This window comes from Salminus brasiliensis, chromosome 9, assembly GCF_030463535.1.
Source record: "Salminus brasiliensis chromosome 9, fSalBra1.hap2, whole genome shotgun sequence".
Classification (NCBI taxonomy): domain Eukaryota; kingdom Metazoa; phylum Chordata; class Actinopteri; order Characiformes; family Bryconidae; genus Salminus; species Salminus brasiliensis.
In genome coordinates this window covers 13,526,558-13,548,321 of record NC_132886.1, presented here as the reverse complement: position 1 = coordinate 13,548,321, position 21,764 = coordinate 13,526,558, and the positions used below count along the sequence as shown (strand labels likewise).

Sequence of the window (21,764 nt, the reverse complement as noted above, 5' to 3'; positions counted from 1 at the left end):
ACATGTGGACCAAAACAACACCTGAGTATAGTCCACTGCTCCACAGCTCAGTGCTGGAGGGCGTTATACCCCTCTTGCCAATGCCTGACATTGGCCATTGTGCCAACGGGTTCATGTTTATCTGCTGTAGAGAGTCCCATTGTATTGGGTGTATTTCTCTACAGGGACTCAGCATGCTGTTTGCATGCATTTTCACATCTGTGTCAGCTTAAAGTAGCTTAATACATTTATTAGAAGGGGTGTCCACAAATATTTGGACATATAGTGTAGTCTAATCGATCCTAAACACATTCCAAAGTCTAACCTTACTTGTAACCTCAAGAAATTTGCATTATAATTGCATAACCTCTGGAATCCTGGGAAATGCAGCTGGAATGGTCACTTTGCTTAGTGTGAAATAGCTACCCTTTAACACTGACACTAAATCCTATTTGCACTCAGTATTCACTCATGCAAACTTATCAACAAAGCCATTAAGTCAGACAATAGTACGAAAACATCACCTTCAGCATGATGAAAACAAGCTAAGAAACAACTCTTTCTGATTGGGGGTTATTACTAAATACACATCTCTGTGTTTGTGATGAAAGTTTTTACACCCATTCATTCAGCATTGATAGGCCTGGTGCTGTTTAATCAGTGTAGCATCCAGACAAAGCAACAATCATTTCACATTAAAGTAAACCACAATACAAACCACAGCTGTGTTGAGTAACATGGTTTAATGTGAAGGAATGTGCAAAGAAAAGCTCTGTTACATAAAACAAAGGCCCAGTAATCATCTCGGATAGAGAACTGAGTGCAAACTAATGAAAAAGTGCCAAAAAGCCACATAAACATCAAGACACAGGGCAGTGGGCACAACCAAGCCAAAGGACTGTGACACAGTTATTAGCCTGTAAGCAAAGCCATAGCCACAAATAAACACTCTCACTCACACTCAGTAACAGGAGAGTACAAAGCATGTTAGTGAATGCTGCTGTAGAAACTGCCAGAATCAGGTGAAAGACACACACACACACACACAAAGAAAAAAAGACAAACAGATGTTGGCTCCGCCCTATAAATACACATAAACAAACAAGGCCCTGCCCTCCAACTGATAAACATAAACACACACACACACTCAGATGTGCATATAAGACACACACACACACACACACACACACACACATATATATATATATATATATATATATATATATATATATATATATATATATATATATATATTACAGTATGCATTACCTATAATTTGTACAGTTCAACCCAATTTATCAAGTTCACTCAAGTATATACACACACACACACACACACACGTTATGAACAAAAGTATTGGGACACTTGATCTAATTGCATTTAGCGACAAGAGTGTTAATGAGGAAAGGATATTGGATTATCACCATCCCACCTCATTCCCAAATCCCTGGCTCATCCCAAACGTTTTAGCTGGGGCACCATCATGCCAGAGAACACAGTTCCACTGCTCCACAGCTCAATGCTGGGGGGATTTACACCCTTCTAGTCCACGCCTGGCATCAGGCATGGTGCCAATAGGTTGATGTTTATCTGCTCCAGAGTCCAGTTCAATTGGCTGTACTTTTCTACAGGGACTAGACAGAGCTATGTCTGGACAATGGGTGCAACTTAAAGTAGGTGAATGCAATCATTAGGAGGGGTGTCCACAAACATTCAGACATATAGTATGTACATGTACCTGTACCCCTAATCTTAACATAATTTTACAGAATGGTTTAACCCTTTTAGTACAACATCAAAAGCATTTTGTTTGTGTTAATTGTGTCTAACTGGTTCTGAAAATATACAAAAGCGAATACACACACACACACACACACACACACATGCAAATACAAACAATGTGAAGCAGGAGTATGGCGGATAAAACCGGCCTGAGATGACTGACGAAGAGGAGACCTGATACATGTACTAGATCAAGATTAGGAACACAAAGACGGCCCAAAAGACAGAGAGACACACACACACACACAAACCCCACAGAGCGATAAGAACTAAATCTAACACAAACAACACTGTTGAGCAAAGTAAGGATGAAGCTGTTGTGCAGAGCAGAAAAGTGTTCCTGGACACATTGTTCCTAGAGCACATGTGTGTCTCTGCATGGTAAACACACTTCTCAAATTACGGTCTCTCCAAAATACCCACGCCCCTTTCTGCTCCACTCTTTCTCTCGCTTGCTCTCTTTCCCTCCTACTTCCATCATCTCTGTCTCCTTCCCTCTCTATCTCTTTTTCCTTCGCTTGCTCTCTCCTTCTCTCTGTAAATATACACATTCCTCTCTCCTATGCTGAGGTCACACACTACAGCCTATGACAAAGTCTTTCTCTGTCATTCACACACATGTAGCTTTTCTCCTCTTTTCTCCCTCGCTTCTCATCCAGTCTCATCCAGCTGCCTCCATTTAGCACTTCTGGGTATGTTGCACAACTCTCTAAGAAATCAGACCTCTTATGTTGCCCTAATCTAGCTACCTGCGCTAGCAGCTGTGAGAGGTCTTTTTCTAGAGGCACGATTACCTTGAAGAACACACACTCTTTTTATTCATGAATTGGCATCTGTGTCAGTGTTTACACGACTGGGTGTTCGTATGCACGGCAGACGTCTGGAATTGCCGTCTATGTGATCGTACAAGAAAATGTTGTCAGCTGCAAGGTATTGTAAGATACTGAAGACGAAGCTCTAAGAATCTTTGCCAATAAAACGCCTGGTCGATTCTGAGACACACTGTACAGAATCTGTTGAAAAGAAAAAACTTCAGAATCAGTCTCTGCTTTGTGGTGGTCATCTAGGTATTTATTAGCTTCTGTTTCAATGACCAGCATAGTTCATTTGTTCAAACGAACGCTGAGGTTCTATTTCCTTCTATTTAATAGAAATGAAGCTAAAATTGTCCACCATGTTGTCAAATTTGCAACCAGAGTCTGCGCAGTAGAGTGCAGAGGCGGAGCCAGACTCACCTACTCATTTAGTAGACCCGTGTGATGCAGGTCCTGCATACGGCCTCTTCCAAAGACTTCATTCCTAGGTGTAAAGACCTCTTACGATTTCTGAGGGAAAATAAAATACGTGCCAATTTTAGCACATGGGACTGTTGAAATTAGACATTGGAGATGGTAAGAGAAGGAGTTTAGAGGAGCAAAATGAGATGAACAATTGGCTGGTTTATGATTGAAACATATGGGAATGGTCGGAGCTACACATCATACTGCAACCAGCCAGCAGAGGCACTACACCAGTGGTGGGTTCACTTTTTAGAGACATTGCGCTGTCCATGTTTTCTACAGACACTGGTTCAACCAGACTGGCTTGTTTTTGTTTTTTTCAGAAAATACTGCAAAGAAAGAGAAGCTTCTTTTGGAATTTCACAACTAGCTTGCTAACAGCTTTGTCCAGACACTTTTCTAAACAGGCCAGACAGTCCGTTGGCTGTGAGAAGGCTTACTCCTCCAGAAGTGATCTAAAATGTGATCACGTCTCTGCTGGCTTTGCGATTGGATTTGTGTGTGTAGTTACGTGCCTTATTGGGCCAATTTTCCAGCCACTGGGCAGCAAACGGGCCTAAAAGCTCCAGTTATTTATTAACCCCATATCTGTAAATCTCTGCACCTTTCACTGCCCTGTTATCAGCAAAGTGTGTGTGTGTGAGTGGGTGAGTAAGTTTGAGAGACAAAAGGAGAGAGAGAGAGCTGACAGAGGTAGAACAGTGTCATAATCAATCCGAGTAACTCTCTTATCTGTACGCTCTGAAGAATCGCTGATCTATGGTAATATGTTGGAGTTTAAACCCTTAGGCCTCACAGCACGTCTTACTCACCCCCGTCCTCATGACTATCCTCATGTGCTGGCTTTAAAACTCCGAACTAAAACGTTTAAAGCTTTCAAACCCTTCTGTATTTCAAGCTTCCATCTTTATATTTTTGTGGTAATTACTGCCACAACTCTGTTAATGCAGACAAGGGCCCTTCCAGGCCATGGTGTAGCTCTAACATGCAGGATTCGGCTCATTAGCTTATTGATTTGGGAGTATTAGGCCAGGAAGAGCAGTAAACTACACACTGCTTAATGGTGTTTGTAATGTCTACGTTTATATGTTTTAGCCCCTTCGACTGGAGGCTTATTATCCAGTTGTTCATTTAAGGGAAGTAATTTTGATGTAGAGTTTTGTGGAATGGCAAAAATGAGGACTTGTTAACCACTTAAACTAACCGATTCATATTTCAGAACTATAATAAATCATACAATAACTTCTATGGAATTAATACATAACTTATGGTTCTATGAGAGTGAGGAATTTAATGAGTAAAATTTTATTATACCTCTTATTATCTTAGAAGTTGTGTGCAGCACACACAGTCCGTCCTTGCTTCATCACACGGGTCAATCAGATAACGCTGCACAGGAAAACGCCCATCAGGGCTTAAACCCTGTTCCTACTCATTTCCTCATGTGTTGGTGCAGCAGGAGTCAATCAGAAGCCAAATAAGTATTGGCATCTTTTTTCCTGTCTCTGCTTCATGGTTAAGTGCCTGAAAAGAGATCATTACAGACATGATTACAATGTAAATACATAGACAAAGCTATACATACACCCCTATGTTTGACATGCTCCTGTAGTTGTTCTCTGATGGTACAACAGGCAGAATGGTCATTCAATTTCTAGGGACATTTATAATGATGTATGTTGATATATATTTATTTATTTAGTTGATTTAACCAAATGTAGTCCAGTCTTAGTTCAGCTGGAGAAGTAGAGAAGTAGAGCAGCATGTGACAGAAGGACTGTGTCCAGGCTTTATTTCCCAAAACAAGAAAAAGTATGAAATTGTGAAACTGCTTCGCTGTTTGCGATGCTTGTGAAGAGTCTGAGAGGAGCGTGGCAGACTGCTAACTGCTGAGATGGCATTAATCTAGCTTATGTGTGACTTAATGTCCTGATTTTGTGTTTAAACCAGCTATAAAAACAAGGCAGTCATGAGTAGTGTGTGTGTTTGTGTGTGTATGTTTTAAATCTGAATAACATTAATAATCTGAGTGATATCTACCATACTTCACATATTTGGCATTTATTAATCGCTTTAAGTATGTTTTTATGAAGCAACTTCATTGGAACTTAATTTTACTTCATTTCCCTCAAAATCCGCGGAAGACAAGCGTCCACAGGCTTTTTTTTGTCCTGGCACCAAAGTGGTGGAACGAACTTCCCCTGGGTGTCCGAACAGGGAGTCACTTACTGTCTTCAAACGCAGACTGAAGACCCACCTCTTCCGAGAATACTACAAATAGAGGACAAATAGAGTACTCTGGTCACCTTATTGTCTTGTGTTTAGTAATGTCTAAGCTTAAAGGTATCTTTGAACTATTAGTCTATTCTAACTAGCTAAGGTTTTCTTGAGTAAATAGCAAAGCACTTTGTAAGTTGCTCTGGATAAGAGCGTCTGCTAAATGCCATAACTGTAAATGTAAATGGAAAATCAGAGGTAAGCAGGACTAACCTAAAGTACCAGAGCCAACAAACTAAAACTGATGATGCAAAGAGATTTTTTACAAAAGCCATATGTTTCATTTCTTTGAACTGTAAGCAGAAACATTCTTACATTGTAATGTTTGCAAAATATTTATTTTCAGTAACTTTAGACCATTTCTTTTTAATAGTGTAAAGAGCAGGTGGCAATTTTTATTTTTTATGCCCTGAAATGTGATCAGATCTTCATCTAATCCCTAAACCTAGGTAAACATTTATAGGATAGTTTGTACATTTGTTTACTGGGCAATGTTACCCAGCTGCCCAAGTAGTTTCATCAGAAATAAAATGCATTGCCAGTAGGCTGGGTTTAGACAGCTCGTAGCATGGAGGAAATCTTTCTAAAGATAAACATTTAAGATAAAAATAGATACCTTATAAAATGGACTGTGGTGCTGGGTCCAAATCTTTACTTTTTTAATACCTAAGGGGTGTGTGAAGTCTTGAAGGTCCTCTCATGTTACATAGGGATTGCAGTATCACTTGGAGCCGTTTGCTGCCTCAGGTCTAGGACGACTTTAACTGTCCAGTTCTGCTGATCTTGTGCCCACTGCAACCTCAGCTTTCTGTTCTTGGCAGAGAGAAGTGAAACCTGACACATGGCCCTCTGCTTTTTGAAACTGATCAACCTTAAGGTCTGAATTCTGCACCATGGATCTCTGAGTTACTAGTCATTCTCCATTGGCCTCTTAAATCAACAAGGCATTTCCATCCACAAAACAGCTGCTCACAATTTTTTTAATGAATACATTCTGAGGAAGCGTTAGAGACGTTGTGCTAATAATCCACGAAGATCAGCAGTTATACCGAACCAGCTCGTCTGGCACCAACAATCCCAATTCAATTCTGACCCATTTTGATAGTAAATGTGAACATTACCTGAAGCGGCTGGCCTGTAATCTGCATGATTTTATGAACTGCACTGCTGCCACGCTATTGGATGATTAGATAATGACATGAACAAGCAGGCGTACAGGTCTTCCTAATAAATTGTACGGTGAGTGTACATAATACATATGAGGCATGGGTAGGAACTCATATTCCTACAGTATAAAATCCTAGTGTGTATGAGAATAAACCCTAACAATAAAACATTCAGTTAGAACTCGTTGTTTTGTGGGAAATTACAGCTGTGCTAACATGAGGCGACTGTCTCTAGCAGGGTTGCTATGTGAATATGACTATGAGAAATGACAGTCTTGTACTGGGGTTGGCGAGTACAGTACATTCTGCGACGGCCTCCGTTCAATAACTGTGTCTTTCTCTTGTAGCAATGAGGAAACAGTGACGTTATTATGTTGGTAAGTGTGCTTTTTCTCTCTCACACACTCTCTCTCTCTCTCTCGTTCTCTGGTATATGGCCTTTGATCAACACTACTCCAATTAGTATGCTGTGCTTTAGCGTTCTCGCCTTGAACGCTGCGGCACTATCGTCACACACGCCATTCCTTCATTCCTTTCTGACAGGCTGTCTGATATCAGGGTTTTCACATGTTCATATCTCTGAGTAATAGGTCATACAAGTAGGGCCCCCATGAAAGACAACCATCCCCCCATTACACCTTTTGATTGATTGATGTGATTGTGTGGCATCAAATAACACCCTTATTAATGAATTACGAAAACAATCATAGCATGTTATGATCATAGCAAATACAGCACTTTATATACACATTGATATTATATGTATATGAGTGCTTTATAGACAAGATTTGGTTGTGATTAAAAAAGTAAATATGGCCACAGTTCATGATCAACCACTGTCAGCCCTAACGGTTGTTAAAATCTAATCCCCCTATGAAAGGTATGCAGTTCAACCCCTGCATATAAGCATCAAAAGCTCACATGCATGTCAAGCATGCATACATACACACAAGCTCAGTATACAGAGGTCACACTGCAGAGCTAAAAAATCACCAAAGTACACTTGGACCAAGTAGGAGCCTGCATGTATAGCAGATGAGTAAACCATACATCAAGGGTTAGTGCAGCAAGATGTTTTACAGCACCAATAACGCTCCAAGATAACTCATATAGATAGCAAAGCAGTGGGTGCACCGGCCTAATTAAGTTCTAAACGCTCATTGCTTTAGAGCAAAGCTGTTCAAAGTGTGGCCCGTGGGCCAAGGGGGACCAGAGAGATTGTTTGATTTAGCCCCCCAGAGGGTTACACAATAGCCCCTCATCATATAAAATAATAAACATACTTTTATACCATAACGCTGCTGTCCAATGAAAACCATGTATCTCCATTTTTGTCCATCTTTAGTTTTCTCTGGGGTTTGAACCCTGTAGCTGCTCTCTACACTGTGTAAATAACTGATGATGAATAGACCAATTGAAATGCTCTACATTACTTAGAATAAACTCTATAATAAATTTTACATGAGCTTCCATTTTCAAAGTTAAGAGTTAGACCTTTTGCCCTCTCCTGTAAAGTCACCATTTTGGAGATACATGTTTTTCATTGGACAGCAACGATATATAGCCTATTAGCCTATTGTATTTCTCTTCACAAATTGGTAGTTTTTAAGTAATTTCATAACAGGACTGTGTAATGTTATAAAAAAAATTATTTACTGAATTTCCTGCAGCTCTGAGGGAGTTTTTCCTTTCCACTGCCGCCTTTGGCTTGCGTGCTTACTGGGGGTCTTAAGTTTTTTTATGTCTTGTTGATCTCATGTCCTCTGACCACTGATTATGGATTCTGGAAAGCTGCTTTGTGACAGCGGCAGTTGTAATTTATTTGCTATACAAATAAATTTGATTTGGTTTGAAAATTGCAGGTCTGCCCCCAATTTTGGCCCAGAAAAATGTCTGATTTGGACCCTCGTCTAAATAGAAAAGCAAACCGATTCTCATGTACCTTTCAAATGTGTATTTTTAAGTGTTCAAATAATTAAATATAGTCATATAGCCTACCTAACATATATAATGTATTTGTAATTTGTCCTTTTGGCTCTTGACCCTCTGCAAATATTGCACTTTGCCCCTCCAAGAAAACCAAGGGCAGCCGTGCTGTAGAGCAGCATTGAGAATGAGTGTGTTTCCCTGTCTTCTGGCATTGTGCTTGTGTGAGCTCAGTCACTGTCTGTGTTTGTGTGTGATTTTTAATGCTTATATGACCTATTTCTCAGATATATATGTGTGTGTGTGTGTGTGTGTGTGTGTGTGTGTGTGTGTGTGTGTGTGTTTTGCTGGGGGTTGACAGTAGATACGCTCGTAAAAACAGGTCTTGAATGAGGGGGTGTGGGAGGGGGGTGGGTGAGGGGGGGTGGGATTAAAGAGGAGGGCCAGCTGTACTTGGGGAGGAGGGGGGAGGTGTGCATTGGCCAAGCAGGACGGACTGCAACTGCTACTTACTATTCACCGAAGGCTGGTTACTCCTCCCAGCGTCACTGTTTGCAGGTCTTTAAAGGGCAGCTGAAGCTCCTCGCATCACATCACGGTGTTAGCGAGAACCCCCCTCTGCTGCTGAGGAGATGCCTTCTGAATTTCACACCTGAGACGAGCCAGCTGCTTGGATGTTTTCTCCGTAAACGAAGCTGGTGCTTCAGAGGGGGAATTGAGTCCACAGTGGATTTGGGCTCTTCGTGAGGAGTCTCAGGTTCCACTGCAAAGAGACACGGACTCAACCACACAGACACATTCCTATTGGAATATATAGCTCCTGATTTCAGAAGTCACATTGACTGCTGTTAATATATTTAAACCATCGAAATAGGAAGCTGGGATTTCTTATTTCGACCCTCAGTGTGCTTTTGTCGCGGGGTCTCGTAAGGCTTCTTTTTTCTCCTGCTGTTTTTGTACTCATCCCCCACACGATGCTCTGGTGTTTACCTCAGGATTTTTAACGCCACGCGAAAACTAGGCGGTCTGTCTGTCTGTCTGTCTGTCGCGATAAACGCCTTTACTTTGTCCGTATCGGCTTCATATTGCACACACACACCGCCGTGTTTCGTGCCCCTTTTTTTCCAAAACGGTGCCTTCAGACAGCAGAGTAAGCGCACACCTCAGCCCTCAGCACGGTGCCCAACAGCAGCGCGTGAACGACTCAATCTGCAAACATGACGGATGGACCGAGACAAAGAGGCAGCGTGGCGACCGCAGGCAGCGGGGATGGAGCTGCGGGAGCCGGGAAACCTGCCGGAGAGTCTGTGGCCCTGAAGAAGGAGATTGGCCTCGTCAGCGCCTGCGGGATCATAGTGGGTGAGTGCAGGGTTATTATGGCATATATTGTCATAATGCACATCTGCTAACACTACAATGTATGTGTGAGGAAAAGGGCTGTTTCCAACCAAATGGATAACCCGGTTTCTCCTCTGGCTTACAACTGTACCCTCACCAGTCAGCTGACTAGTGTGACTGCTGTGTGAGTGTGTGCACACATCCCTAGGAAAAGGGGTATTCAACACAGATATTGCAGATTAATATTAAGCAGTATTACAGGAATACTATATTATTATATTATAGTATTATATTATAGTATTATATTATAGTATTATGTCATGCACATATGATTGCTATAGCTCAGATTACTATAGAGCGGTATAACGCTATTATATGATCACATATAATAATTTCACCCCCTATAGTATTCCTGTAATACTGCCTAATATTAATCTGCAATATCTGTGTTGAATACTGGAGTGTGTTGTAAGATTCCTGTATGAAAAATCCTTTTCCTAGGGGTGTGTGCACACTCTCACACAGCAGTCACACTAGTCAGCTGACTGGTGAGGGTACAGTTGTAAGCCAGAGGAGAAACCGGGTTATCCATTTGGTTGGAAACAGCCCTTTTCCTCACACATACATTGTAGTGTTAGCAGATGTGCAATTCTTGCTGTCAGTCGTTTAGGCCCCCTGAATCACCAAGGGACTCCTGGTACATTGTCTGTACAGTGTTATCAATTTCATGTATGATTGGGGAGGGAGGCCCTCAGTCAGAATGTTGATTTTGACCCGACCAAATGTTCAGAAACTGTTCTGATCTTTCTCTGTTGGGATAGATAGAAGGCCATCGAGCAGGATGACGCTTTAGACTCCCAAATGTTCATAAATGGCCCTGTTCAAACCTTCTTCCACTCTCTTACTCTCTTGCTCTCATACTCCCATACACGGCAGTCAACACTACTCAGCGGACTGACGAGGGTACCGTTCCAAGCCAGAGGGGGTGTTCTCATCCAGAGCTTTCCTTGCGGTTTGTTTTTCCACACAGGGACAGACAGATAAGCACTCAGACCAGCTTTTGCTACTGCTGAGTAACTCTCTTTCATAGAGGCCCATTGAGGCTTTTGTTTGGGTTGATTAAGCTGGTTGATGAGGCAGAATAGTGCAGATAGGTCTACGGTTCCAGCAGATATCAAACCCCAGTAGCAGAAACATTGAAGTCAAGCTCTAAGGTCATCTGTATATTAAACAGGGACACAGGGAGTCTGTCCAGAAAGCAGTTGTTGATGTGAAACCAGTTGTGGTGCAGCTCGCACAATGGCTAATGTTTGTGTTTGGAGGAGGAGAGATGGCTGCAAATCAGCGCAAATGTGGCACTTTTTCTCGTCGGATTGTAAGAGCCAGGTGAGAGTGACCTTGAGGAAAAGCATGACTGGGAGGTTTCTATGGAAACCAAATGGCCTGAACATGTTCGAGGGATCTCTAGGGTAGATAGGATGACGCTTGTAGAACTTGGCCTTTTAGCGTTCTGATCTGAGGCCAGATTGGTCCTCTCTTTGTTACTGGCCCATGTTTAGACCTTAGGTATTGAAATCTGCATGCAGGGAAACCTTCTACACAACTCATATTAACCCCTCACATGCTAAGGGTCTCTATGTTAGCGCACATTCTGATTAGTAAAGTTGCAATTTCAATATATCTGCATTGGTATTGGTGTCCATAGAGATCTAGTTTTAAGTGAAAGTGGACAATAACGTTTTTGGGGGGAGAGGCGTGGTGGTATTGAGGTATATGAATAATAGGTCATAAAACTAATAACTGAATAATAAGCCTGCAGTGGAAAGGGTTAAGGGTGCTCAGAAAAAACAGGAAGTAAACCTGACCCAGGTTTCGACTAAACTAACCTCCCTCAGAGTGCAGAGGTTGCCCTCAGTTATGGCTTTATCATTGACATTAGCTGGAGAGTTGTTTGACGTGATGATAAGATTAATTCAAAATTAACCCGGCGCAAGAAACAACCCTTCTAAAATAAGCTCAACAAACATTACCGTCTCTAAAAGAGTCCAGTTAACAATCGGCCAAGTCATCATCTACCCCTGTCCTGGCTGCTCATCCACACTCTTCTCACGTGAATATCATTATCAGGTGACTGTCAAATCATGTCTTGCAGATGCCCACCAGCCAGTCTTTGTTCTGTACTCGCTTCACTGAGTTTCTCAGAATGCATTAGAACTGCTTCCAGGTATCACTCCAGTCCATGTCAGCCTCTTCACTAACAGCACTGAATCTTTGGCCACTTGACAGCAACCCCTAACCCAGATAATGCCTCCATAATAATGTAGCATTAGATCTAACTGGCTGGTCTCCATGTGGGTCTGGTTGTATGGTTTCTGGTCATAAGCTAGGGCTGCACACTATATACTGTTAGTTGATGGTTAGCATAATAGTTGCCATGACAACATTACCATCACAAAAGGCTACACATGAACTTCAACATAACCAATCACAGTGTTTCTTTACTATGTACCATGAACTCGACCAGTCACAGTTCCAGGAGGTTCAGTTTTTTGGTGGGCCCATCTGTTTCTCTGCATACTTCGTAAGCCTCTTTTCACCCCCCACAGGACCACCACAGAGCAGGTATTATTTGGGTGGTGGGCCATTCTGGGACTAGGAATAGTTCACCCAGCTGAAATTCCAGCCACCGGCTTCCTGCGGGCAGCGTCCTGTGACAATAATATTCTGATATAACTGGGTATTATTACAATGCTAGTACACTCTTAAAATAACATTTTTACAAAATAATTTTTGTAATAGAGAGAGGAGATAGGAGAGAACGAGAGAAGTTGCTGATTAAGATGCTGCAGTCAAGAAGCCTAAATGGTGGGTTTCTGGGGAGCAGGGGGTGTAAGCTCATGCATTCCTCACCGTTGCAATACTTGGAGCAGATTAGACTGAAACCCAGGTAAGGGGTGCTAAAGGATGGATTAGCTGCTGGGCTACTTGGACTACATCCAAATGTCAAGTCCAGTGTACAGTAGCTGCTCACTGGCTGTGAGGGTCTAAGTTGTGAAGGTTACTGTAGGCTAATCTTTCGGCAAGGTTTCAAGCCATATATGTAGCGTTCACACCCCATAGAAGATTCAATAGAAGATTAATCAACGCACACTTCAAAGAGCAGTAGCCCCGAACTCCAGTAAGAAGGTTGTTGGTTCAAGTCCCAAAAAAGATGAAAGTGCTGCCTAAGTGATGTCGTCAATATTGATTCAGTCCTTGCAACACAGATGTGGAATGGGCCTGGAAGCAGAAATGAAAGCTGCTTGTTCAAAAAAAACTGAAAAGGCACAATGCTGTGCGGAAGAGATTTTTCTGGGAACATATTGTGCATTGTAAGATGCAGTCTCATTCAGTCTATTGTTGTTGCGTAATATTAATAGAGTTCAATGCAGTTTCTCCAGACAGGATATGTTCTGTTTGTGTGTAAAATCCTTTAAATAGAAACCACAAAGAGCTATATGTTAGCTCAACCTGCAAGCTCGAGTTTACATTCTACAAACATAGAAGCTACACACGCACTTGTGGCCAAGACCTGCTTTTGCTTCCTGCTGTCACAGACCGCTGTGTACTACAAGCTGTTATCACACTCAGTGCAATTTGTCATATATCCTTCCTTTTTTTGGAGTAAAATAAACCCACTTGTAAAGAATACAGATTGGCCAAGTTTGGAGAGGAAAGCCCATGTAGGCTTCAAGGCTGGTGATCAAACAGGCTGACAGGTAAACCGCTGTAGTGCAGGAGATTATAGAGCAACATAAGAGAATCAATAGGGGGTTGGGGGGGATTAGCAGTAGGCAGCCCGTTGGAGAGATTTATTATTACAAGAGAACATAATTGAGATAGTGGAATCACACTGACAATTTACAGCCTCTGAAGAGGCAGTTTGTTCATGTTTATTGGTAGCCTTGTTCTGGCCATCTTGTGTTTACTGCTTGCCACTTAAATGCTGTAATTTGTTGCGCATCCTGCATCCTGCCCCGTCCAATCCTAATGAGAAGTTGCAGCATTCATGTTTAAGTCAAAACACCACAATTATTCAAATTGAACCGGGATGGTGCTTGTTTAGACAACATTGTCTGTTTACTCAACACTGTGTTACCAATTTACTATGCTACTGAGACAGACGAGACTGGTATGCTAATGGTAGCTTGATTACACAATGAAAAAAACACCACCTGACCTATCCTAACAGTGTGACGTCTCACATAAAGAAATAAATATCTCTACATTTTGATGTTTCCACAACGACTGCACTACAATTCCTCATTAGGTTGAAGCTGAATTAAGAAATCATTGAAATTTGGAAGGAGGAATATGCCCTAAACCCCTTTTCCTCCCAAGTTAACGTCTTCACAACCCATCACCATCCCATCATCCCGAATTAGCTCTGCCATATCTCTCTCAGTCCAAGCCGCACTTATCAGGAGTGTCTGGCCTTCTACAACAAAGCAGAAGCCACCTGAACTCCAGCGCAAAGTTCTTTGAATTCTCTCCCCTCTGTTACAGTCACCTTGCATCTTGTAGTATACTGATGGCATGACCCGAACTTGCAAATAGAGCAGTAGGAGCTACAGAAGAGGTACTGTTAAGGTGGAATATGGATAGACCCATTAGATAAGTCAATCAGGTTCCTATTGGCACAGAAATATTAGTACCATAGGTACCACATGTCTCTGCATGTGCAAGGTGTATGCTAGCTACCAGGCAGTACCTGTAGTGGTAAAGTCACTGCTGCTGCTCATAGCTGCATTGTGCACTAACCACACACACAGAAAAAGGAAGTGAGCGGAAGTAGTGTGGACAGGAAGCCCTTGTGCACAGGGTGTTCCACCGGAGTCAGCAATGCACGGATCCACTTGTGTTGGAGCTGCACATCAGCTGTATATTGCTGTGTAGAAGGAATTCTGGGCAAAACCGGCCCTAACCAGTATTTGGGTCTGCTTCGTCTGAAGTCAATTAGCACCACACCACTGTGTTTCTGGGAATTAAAACGAGAGTGAGCTAGCTGGAACCAGCTTTACTCAATCCACTGCGGGGGTCTTGCTTAAGCGAGCCTCTGTACGATGGCATGGATCACATTATGTTATGTAATGTGTGCTTTGGTGGCACAAGGCTGGTGAAATGTTAAATGGTAAAAACAGATTCCAGACAGATTGTTTTTTGTCCTTGCATAAGAGGAGGCAATTAAAAAGGAAATTAAAATGGAGGATGAGTAGCCAGCTGTCTCATCACCCATGATTCAGCCATGATTCACAGATTCATACAGTTACTGTAATATTCATGCTGGGAAGGTGTACCTGCCCTCATATCTGTTCTCATCTTCTACAGTCGGCTGCAGAGATTTCGTCTTCCTAGTTATCTGCTAAGACTTGCAGAAGCTGTGACCCTGCTAGGCCTCAATCCTGCAGACCTGTGCAGTTTTGTAGTTGTTTTGTCAAAATGCTGGGAGATTAGAATCTCTGTCTGGGAAGCTGACCGTAAGTTCAGGATCAGAGGAAAAACGCTGTTCGTGTTCAGCATCCAACAGGGGGACAGTAAAGGCGTCCTAGGATAAAGGTCCTTTTCGGTCACACTGTCTTTTCATGTGCACCCGTTATTTTCCTTTGCCCTTTTGTCCCTGGTGCCTCTTCTCAGTAAGCATGCACATCTGATGGCTATGGAGGGTGTCAAGAGTATTGTTCAGGTTTAAACATACATGTGTGCATGCATGCATGTAGCAACACTCGTAAGCTATTCATTCACAGGCCACATATCACATAAAGCTCTCTCTTTCTCTATGTCTCTCGCTCACTCTCTTTCTCTTACACACACAAACACACAGACCTGGCCAGTGTGCACCCATTCACCCCACCATGTCTCCTCATCCTCATTTCTGACTCAGCAAATTACTCTTTCTGTCTGCTGGCCTTGAGCTTTCCGTCTCGCTATTTCGCTCTCTCTCTCTCTCTCTCTCTCGACAAGCTCATTTCCTCTTGATTAACACAGCCAGGTCCCTGCCTTTTTCTACCTCGCTGGTCTTTTAATATCCCCCCATTTTTCTCTGCCACGCTGAAGGCGAAGGTTCCTCACTGATATGAATGTCTGCTCTCTGTGCGCTCAATTGATCACCTCGCTTTCTTCTTCCACCCTGCCACATCCAGAATGTCTTTATTTTCTGACATACTCATTTAGTTCCCGAATTCAGTTACTGCATTTCAGGACCCTCACTGTAACTGCAAGAGCTGTCACAATGAATCGATTAAGATCAAGTACTCAGTTAAAAAAGGAAAAAAGAGTAAAAATAAACTTCTCAATTAGAGCTGTGCATGGACAAGAATACATGTTGACAGATATTACAATACAGGGGTTACGAGTTAATATATTGTGATACTGTAAAAGTAAAAGTGACAGGCCTTAAATCACTGAGAAACTCATGATCTCACCTCCTTATGCAAAACTTATCCCAGCTAAATATGCTTTAGTAGTTCATTATTCTCCGTTAATGTATTTGCAATCTTTTAAAGGCTAAGTATTATTTTTATTGTTTTATTGTTTTAATCTCTTGATTACTCAAATAATTAGTATATGAGGCCACTTAGTAATATATTCAATTGGGACAGCCCTAGTAGCCTTTCCTTCCCTGTTGAGGTCTTCAGGAAGAACTTGGTGGATTTACTGAGGATGTGTTATCACTTTGCCCTTTGACTGCTACGTGTGTTACACCCTTATCTAAAATGGTTCAGCTCAAGCCCTTAAGGCTTCACCTGGATGTTTTGCACATGAGGTTTCAGTATTATAGAATAAATAACTGATTAACTAAGTCTAATTAATCACCCCCTATGACTTGCTTTCTTTAGTCCAGCTGAAGTGTGTATTGTGTATAATAAATCATGCCTATATGATACTGCCCAATGTCATTAAATGGCTTACAGTCAAAGTGAATGGAAGTGAAAGAAGCTTACTATGTGAACTGTAAAGTTATCATTAACCCTCCTCTGTTTTGTTCCCAGGCAACATTATTGGCTCAGGCATCTTCGTCAGCCCTAAAGGTGTGCTGGAGAACGCCAGCTCCGTGGGCCTAGCACTAATCGTCTGGATCATCACAGGCATCATCACAGCCATTGGAGCGCTCTGCTACGCTGAACTGGGTGTCACCATCCCCAAGTCTGGCGGCGACTACTCTTATGTGAAGGACATCTTCGGAGGACTGGCAGGGTGAGAGATTTTTTTTAAATCAAGACAAACCCCATGTGGTGCGAGTGATGCAGACAGACAGGAAACCACAGTGTGAATAGTGGGACTTCCTGGGTGGGGAGGGGTGGATCTATTTCAAGCTTGGTCTTCAATGAGATGTTTCTCTCTGATGAATGTTTAAATGCTCTTGCAATTTTTTTCGCCCTATTCGTAGCCCTATTTAGTAATTGTGAATAGACATGAGTTTCTCTGTGCAGTTAAGTGCTTTGTGACATTCTGTGACTTTTTTTTCGAATGGTTTTGAATTTGCTGCGTTGCCAGTCTATGAAGATGTAATGTCCGAAAGCTCAGTTGCTTAAGGAATTGCAGACATTAAGCTAACAAAGTTATCAAAGTGCAAATGGAAAATGAATGGAAACTGGCTGCTGTGTTTCCCCTGCTGTTTCCATCCTTCCACAGCTAAATCCCACTCCACCTGACCTCCCATAACCCTCTCCTTAAGTGAGCTCTCTCTTTCAACTTTTTAGTCTGTAACCCTGTTAGTACAAGTGTCCCCAATTAAGTTGATAGCGTTCTCTGAGAGGGCATTTACCAATACAGCGCTTACAATAGTCTTATGCATTATTCACATACCAGTGAGAATCAGTGATGCTTTCGACTCCTTAGTGCGCTGATATAGAAGCTGATCTAGAAGCATTCTTAACCTTTAAACATTGGCCACATGTCAGGAGTAAAGGTAGCTTCCTTGAGCACCACGTGTTGAAGCCTATTGCATGTATTAACTGTACGAGTCTGATATATTAAGTCTTAGTTGGACAGTAGTAATTGCTTGTCTTTACCATGTTTAATAGATGAGGTGCGCCTTCAGCAGTTCCTCATTTTCTCCACAGTACCCTCATTCCATTCATTCAGTCAGTCCAAACAGATTCATCTTATTCTCAACTGTCCTTAAGACGTTCTCCTAGACGTCCACAGGCTTTTTATTGTACATATCACGTAGCAAGCTGTAACCTGGCCTTTTCTTCGGGTTATTCAGTGCTTCTATCTTGTTAAAATCCCTTGTTAAAGATCAAGCTGGTGTGCCAATCTTTTTATGGTGTCTTTTGTCTTACCATGCTCACATCACAACAGTGAAACCTGCCACCGACCAGTTGTGTATGGATTACATGGTGTAGTATGTCATAGTGATCATGTTTGCATGTGTATGTGTGTGTGTGTGTGCTTGTGTCTTGCAGGTTCCTGAGGTTGTGGATCGCTGTGCTGGTGATCTACCCCACTAACCAGGCAGTCATCGCTCTCACCTTCTCCAACTATGTCCTGCAACCCCTCTTTCCCACCTGCTTCCCGCCAGAGAATGGCCTGCGCCTGCTTGCAGCCATCTGCCTGTGTAAGTCCAGCTGTACTCTACAAGGGGGGCATATAGTGGTGGGCGGTTGGATGACAGAGAGAGTGAGGGGATGAGAAAGGCGGAATGAGAAGAACAATAAACACGTGCCCAGTGTGTTTATTGTTCACATGCACACTTTGTGTTTGACATTATGGAAAGTATATGACATATTTTTAACCCTTAGCCTCAGGTCCCAGTATACCTCACTCCTAGAATTTAGGAATAACTCCACCAGTTCTCAGTGTTCGCTGTGTAATTGCTATAAAATAATCTTTAGGACATAATAAAAGCTCTACAGTTTAAGGGACTACAAGTCACAGTTATCACTGTCAATATGGCAAAATGTTATATTCCTTATTTATTGCTTATAGTTAATTGAAATGAATGGATACATTATTTTAAAAAGAATTTAACCAAGATTAAACCCTTTTGGCAGGTACTAGATTTGTGTTAGTAAATAGAAAGAAGTGATTTTTATATTTTAACAGAAAAGAGTTTCAGACTTACACCTGTTAATACATAATATAATATATATTTAGATACATAATAGCAAAACAACAATAACCACTAGACTTGAATGGGTTAGGAATAAGCAAAATGTACTATAACTGTGGAAAACCCTATAAATCAACACCTGTGAGCACTTTTAACACAGAATGTGTTTCACATGTTTCACAAGAGCTTTTCTCTTTCTCTGCCCTTTCTTTACACCTCACCAGCTTACATGCACATGCTCTGTTTTCTCATCTGTTTGTGATTTTCTTGTTGTTATATGCCTGTTGTTCATACCATACAAATTCAATCAAGGGACATACACAGCTTTTTCCTGTATAGATGCCGGGTTGCTATAGCAACTCACCTTATCAGGATGGTGGTCCCTGGGGCTGGCTCAACTAGCAGAGCTGACCCAGAACAGACTTGCTTTTTATTACACTTGTAAAATAAAGACCTGCAAGGAGCCTGGGCTCTGACTGCCTGAGCTCTGGCTGATTTATCAGCAAGTGTCTGAGTTCTGATTCAGGATCAGGTGTACACTGTCCATATAATCAGACTGATTGGTTGTCACAAAGTTGTCGCAAACTTATTTTTAGGTAACATTGTCTCTCGGCCATAAGACCAGTTCATAAGACCAATCCCAATCATGTTCCATTATTCGATTTCTGACAATAAAACACATCACATTTTTTAGAAGATTAGTGTATTTCAACAATGTGACATTGTTGTGGGCATCAAAACAATATAGGCTGTCCCAAAACATTGTAACAACGTAACTGTGCTTGCTGAATTGCTACACATATAAATAAGTGAGCACACCAGTAAGTGGTAGGAGAGTGCAAAACAATCAACATTGAAAGAGGACACAATCTGATGTCCAAAAGGGCATGATAACAGGGTACAAGGCAAAGGATGTGGGATTTTCTAAAACCACCGTAGTGAACATTGACTGCCTCCGAACGGCATAACAGTCGTGCTCCACAGGCCTTTGATGGCAAAGAGAAACGATGACTCTGGCAAATGGTACAGAGCAATCAATGCGCCACAGTGGAACAGTTAACTGAACACCTTCCATCACCTAATACGGTCTAACATCCCACTTGTGTCATCCCAGCCAAGGGTGGTTATTCCCACTACTAGAGAGGTGGTCATAATATTCTAATATGACTGTGTATTTGCTATGTTATCCCAACAAATTCCCAACAATGAAATAACGAAAGCAGGAAAACAGGAGTGAAAGAGAGAGGTAGAGGTAGATATTTGTGTGAAGGCTGAGGGAACAGAAGATGGATGGATGGATGGATTGCCCTGTGGGTCATTGGCAAACTTGGATCATTTGCTTTTAGACAAAACTCACACTCACATCACAAATACTGCAGGGTGTGTATAGACAGACCTTATGGAGACACGGAAAAGTAGAGTGTGTGTGGGGGGCTACTAGGTAAATAATTATTCACACTGTTGTAACCTCTGTTGTATATAATAACTTTACAACAGTGCTTCAATGTACATTAATGTTGCAAAATCTTAATATACACACACTAAACAAGATATAGTATATACTATATAGTATGGAGAATGGGTTCCTTGCTTCGTAGTGATAGTGGAACCATCAAATAAGGTTCCTGAAGAACCCTTTAACCAGGCAGATAAATATTTAAGCATACAAATAGTTCTTTAAGATGTCATAATTCTATATAGAACCATAACCATTAACTAACTAAGCCTTTTTGTAATGAGTGCATGAGTATGATAATGCAACAATCTATTATTTAAGGTAATATTAGACCATTTGTATTTTCCTGTTGGTTATCAAATATTAACACAAATAGCAGTACATAGGCATAAAGCACAGCTGGCATATTTTAATGGTTAAAGAAATTGTTATGTTTGAAGTTTTTAATATCACAGCAGTGTTATACATATACAAGGGCAGTTACAGGTGTATGTCAGTATCTCACCTTCTTTTAAGATGCACATTTTATGATCTCAGAAAGACTGAATTTATTGTTTTGCATAGTCATTTTAAACAAGTCAGCAATAAGCATACACTATGTAAAGGTACATACAAAGGGTTCTTTGAGCGATCCCATAAAAGAACCATGTTTTACAAACATGAATCTTTAACCGAGAGTGGTTCTTCCATGGAATTGCACAAAGAACCATTTGTAACACTTTTATTTTTAGGATTATACCTTGAACGCGTTCGCCTTAGATGTGCTTGGGGGCTGTTGTGTGTGTGTGTTTGGGGAATAGTGCTCAACCTCACCTGGTTTTACCTGTTGAGCTCAGAGCTGTTTGAGAAGGTACAGTGGGGTGTGCCTCTGCTCTGCTTCTGCTTTTTCTCAGCTTTGGGACATCACAACCGTAGGTTTTCTGCAGTCTGATTGGCTGTGGCAGTAAAGAGTCACTGTGTTTAGACTCACTTGACTGGTCGGATATTATTAAACTATTAAACAGAATTGCGGCCCCTGGAAGCGCAGAGGAAAGAACAGTAGTAGAGTAACACTGTGTGTATGAGTTTTCCTAGGCTGACAGCAGTGTATTTTTATCTCTGCTTGTTTATGCCGGCTTGGTTTATGATTTAGGCGTGTAAGCATGTATCTGTTTTGCTGTGTGTGATACGTGCAGATGGTGCGTGTGAGAAGGGGGTGGATGATATGTGTATGTATTTCTGATTTCTGACTTCCCCAAAAGTAATGTGTGTGCTTGTGTGGTGAGGGGCTTAGTTTACCTTACTGCTTTTCTCTTCTTTTATGTGTGTGACGCAATCTCTGTCTTTGTCTCTGTTTTTCTTTTAGGGCAGTGTAGAGTTTCAATAACATGTCAGTGCTCCTCCCTTTAGGCCATGTGGCTCCTTACCTAGAACTCATGGCTTTTTCTGAATACATGACTTTAGGACACTTTAAGCCCTTAAACAGC

General features: G+C 41.7%; 1 protein-coding gene and 1 long non-coding RNA gene across 2 annotated transcripts in view; one reads left to right on the top strand and one right to left on the bottom strand.

Annotated features, from left to right (window-relative positions):
- Positions 1–2,997: 2,997 nt before the first annotated feature.
- On the bottom strand, positions 2,998–9,714 carry LOC140562100 (uncharacterized). Its single transcript, XR_011980122.1, has 3 exons — positions 8,924–9,714; positions 4,356–4,565; positions 2,998–3,086 (listed from the first exon to the last, which is right to left on the bottom strand). It is a non-coding gene; the product is annotated as an uncharacterized lncRNA (long non-coding RNA).
- Positions 8,944–21,764, top strand: part of slc7a8a (solute carrier family 7 member 8a) — a 24,976-nt gene continuing 12,155 nt past the window's right edge. Inside the window, exons 1-3 of the mRNA XM_072687500.1 lie at positions 8,944–9,769; positions 16,777–16,981; positions 18,196–18,347. Coding sequence (XP_072543601.1) covers positions 9,628–9,769; positions 16,777–16,981; positions 18,196–18,347 — 499 coding nt within the window. The 5' untranslated portion in view covers positions 8,944–9,627. The remainder of the gene's footprint in view (positions 9,770–16,776; positions 16,982–18,195; positions 18,348–21,764) is intronic.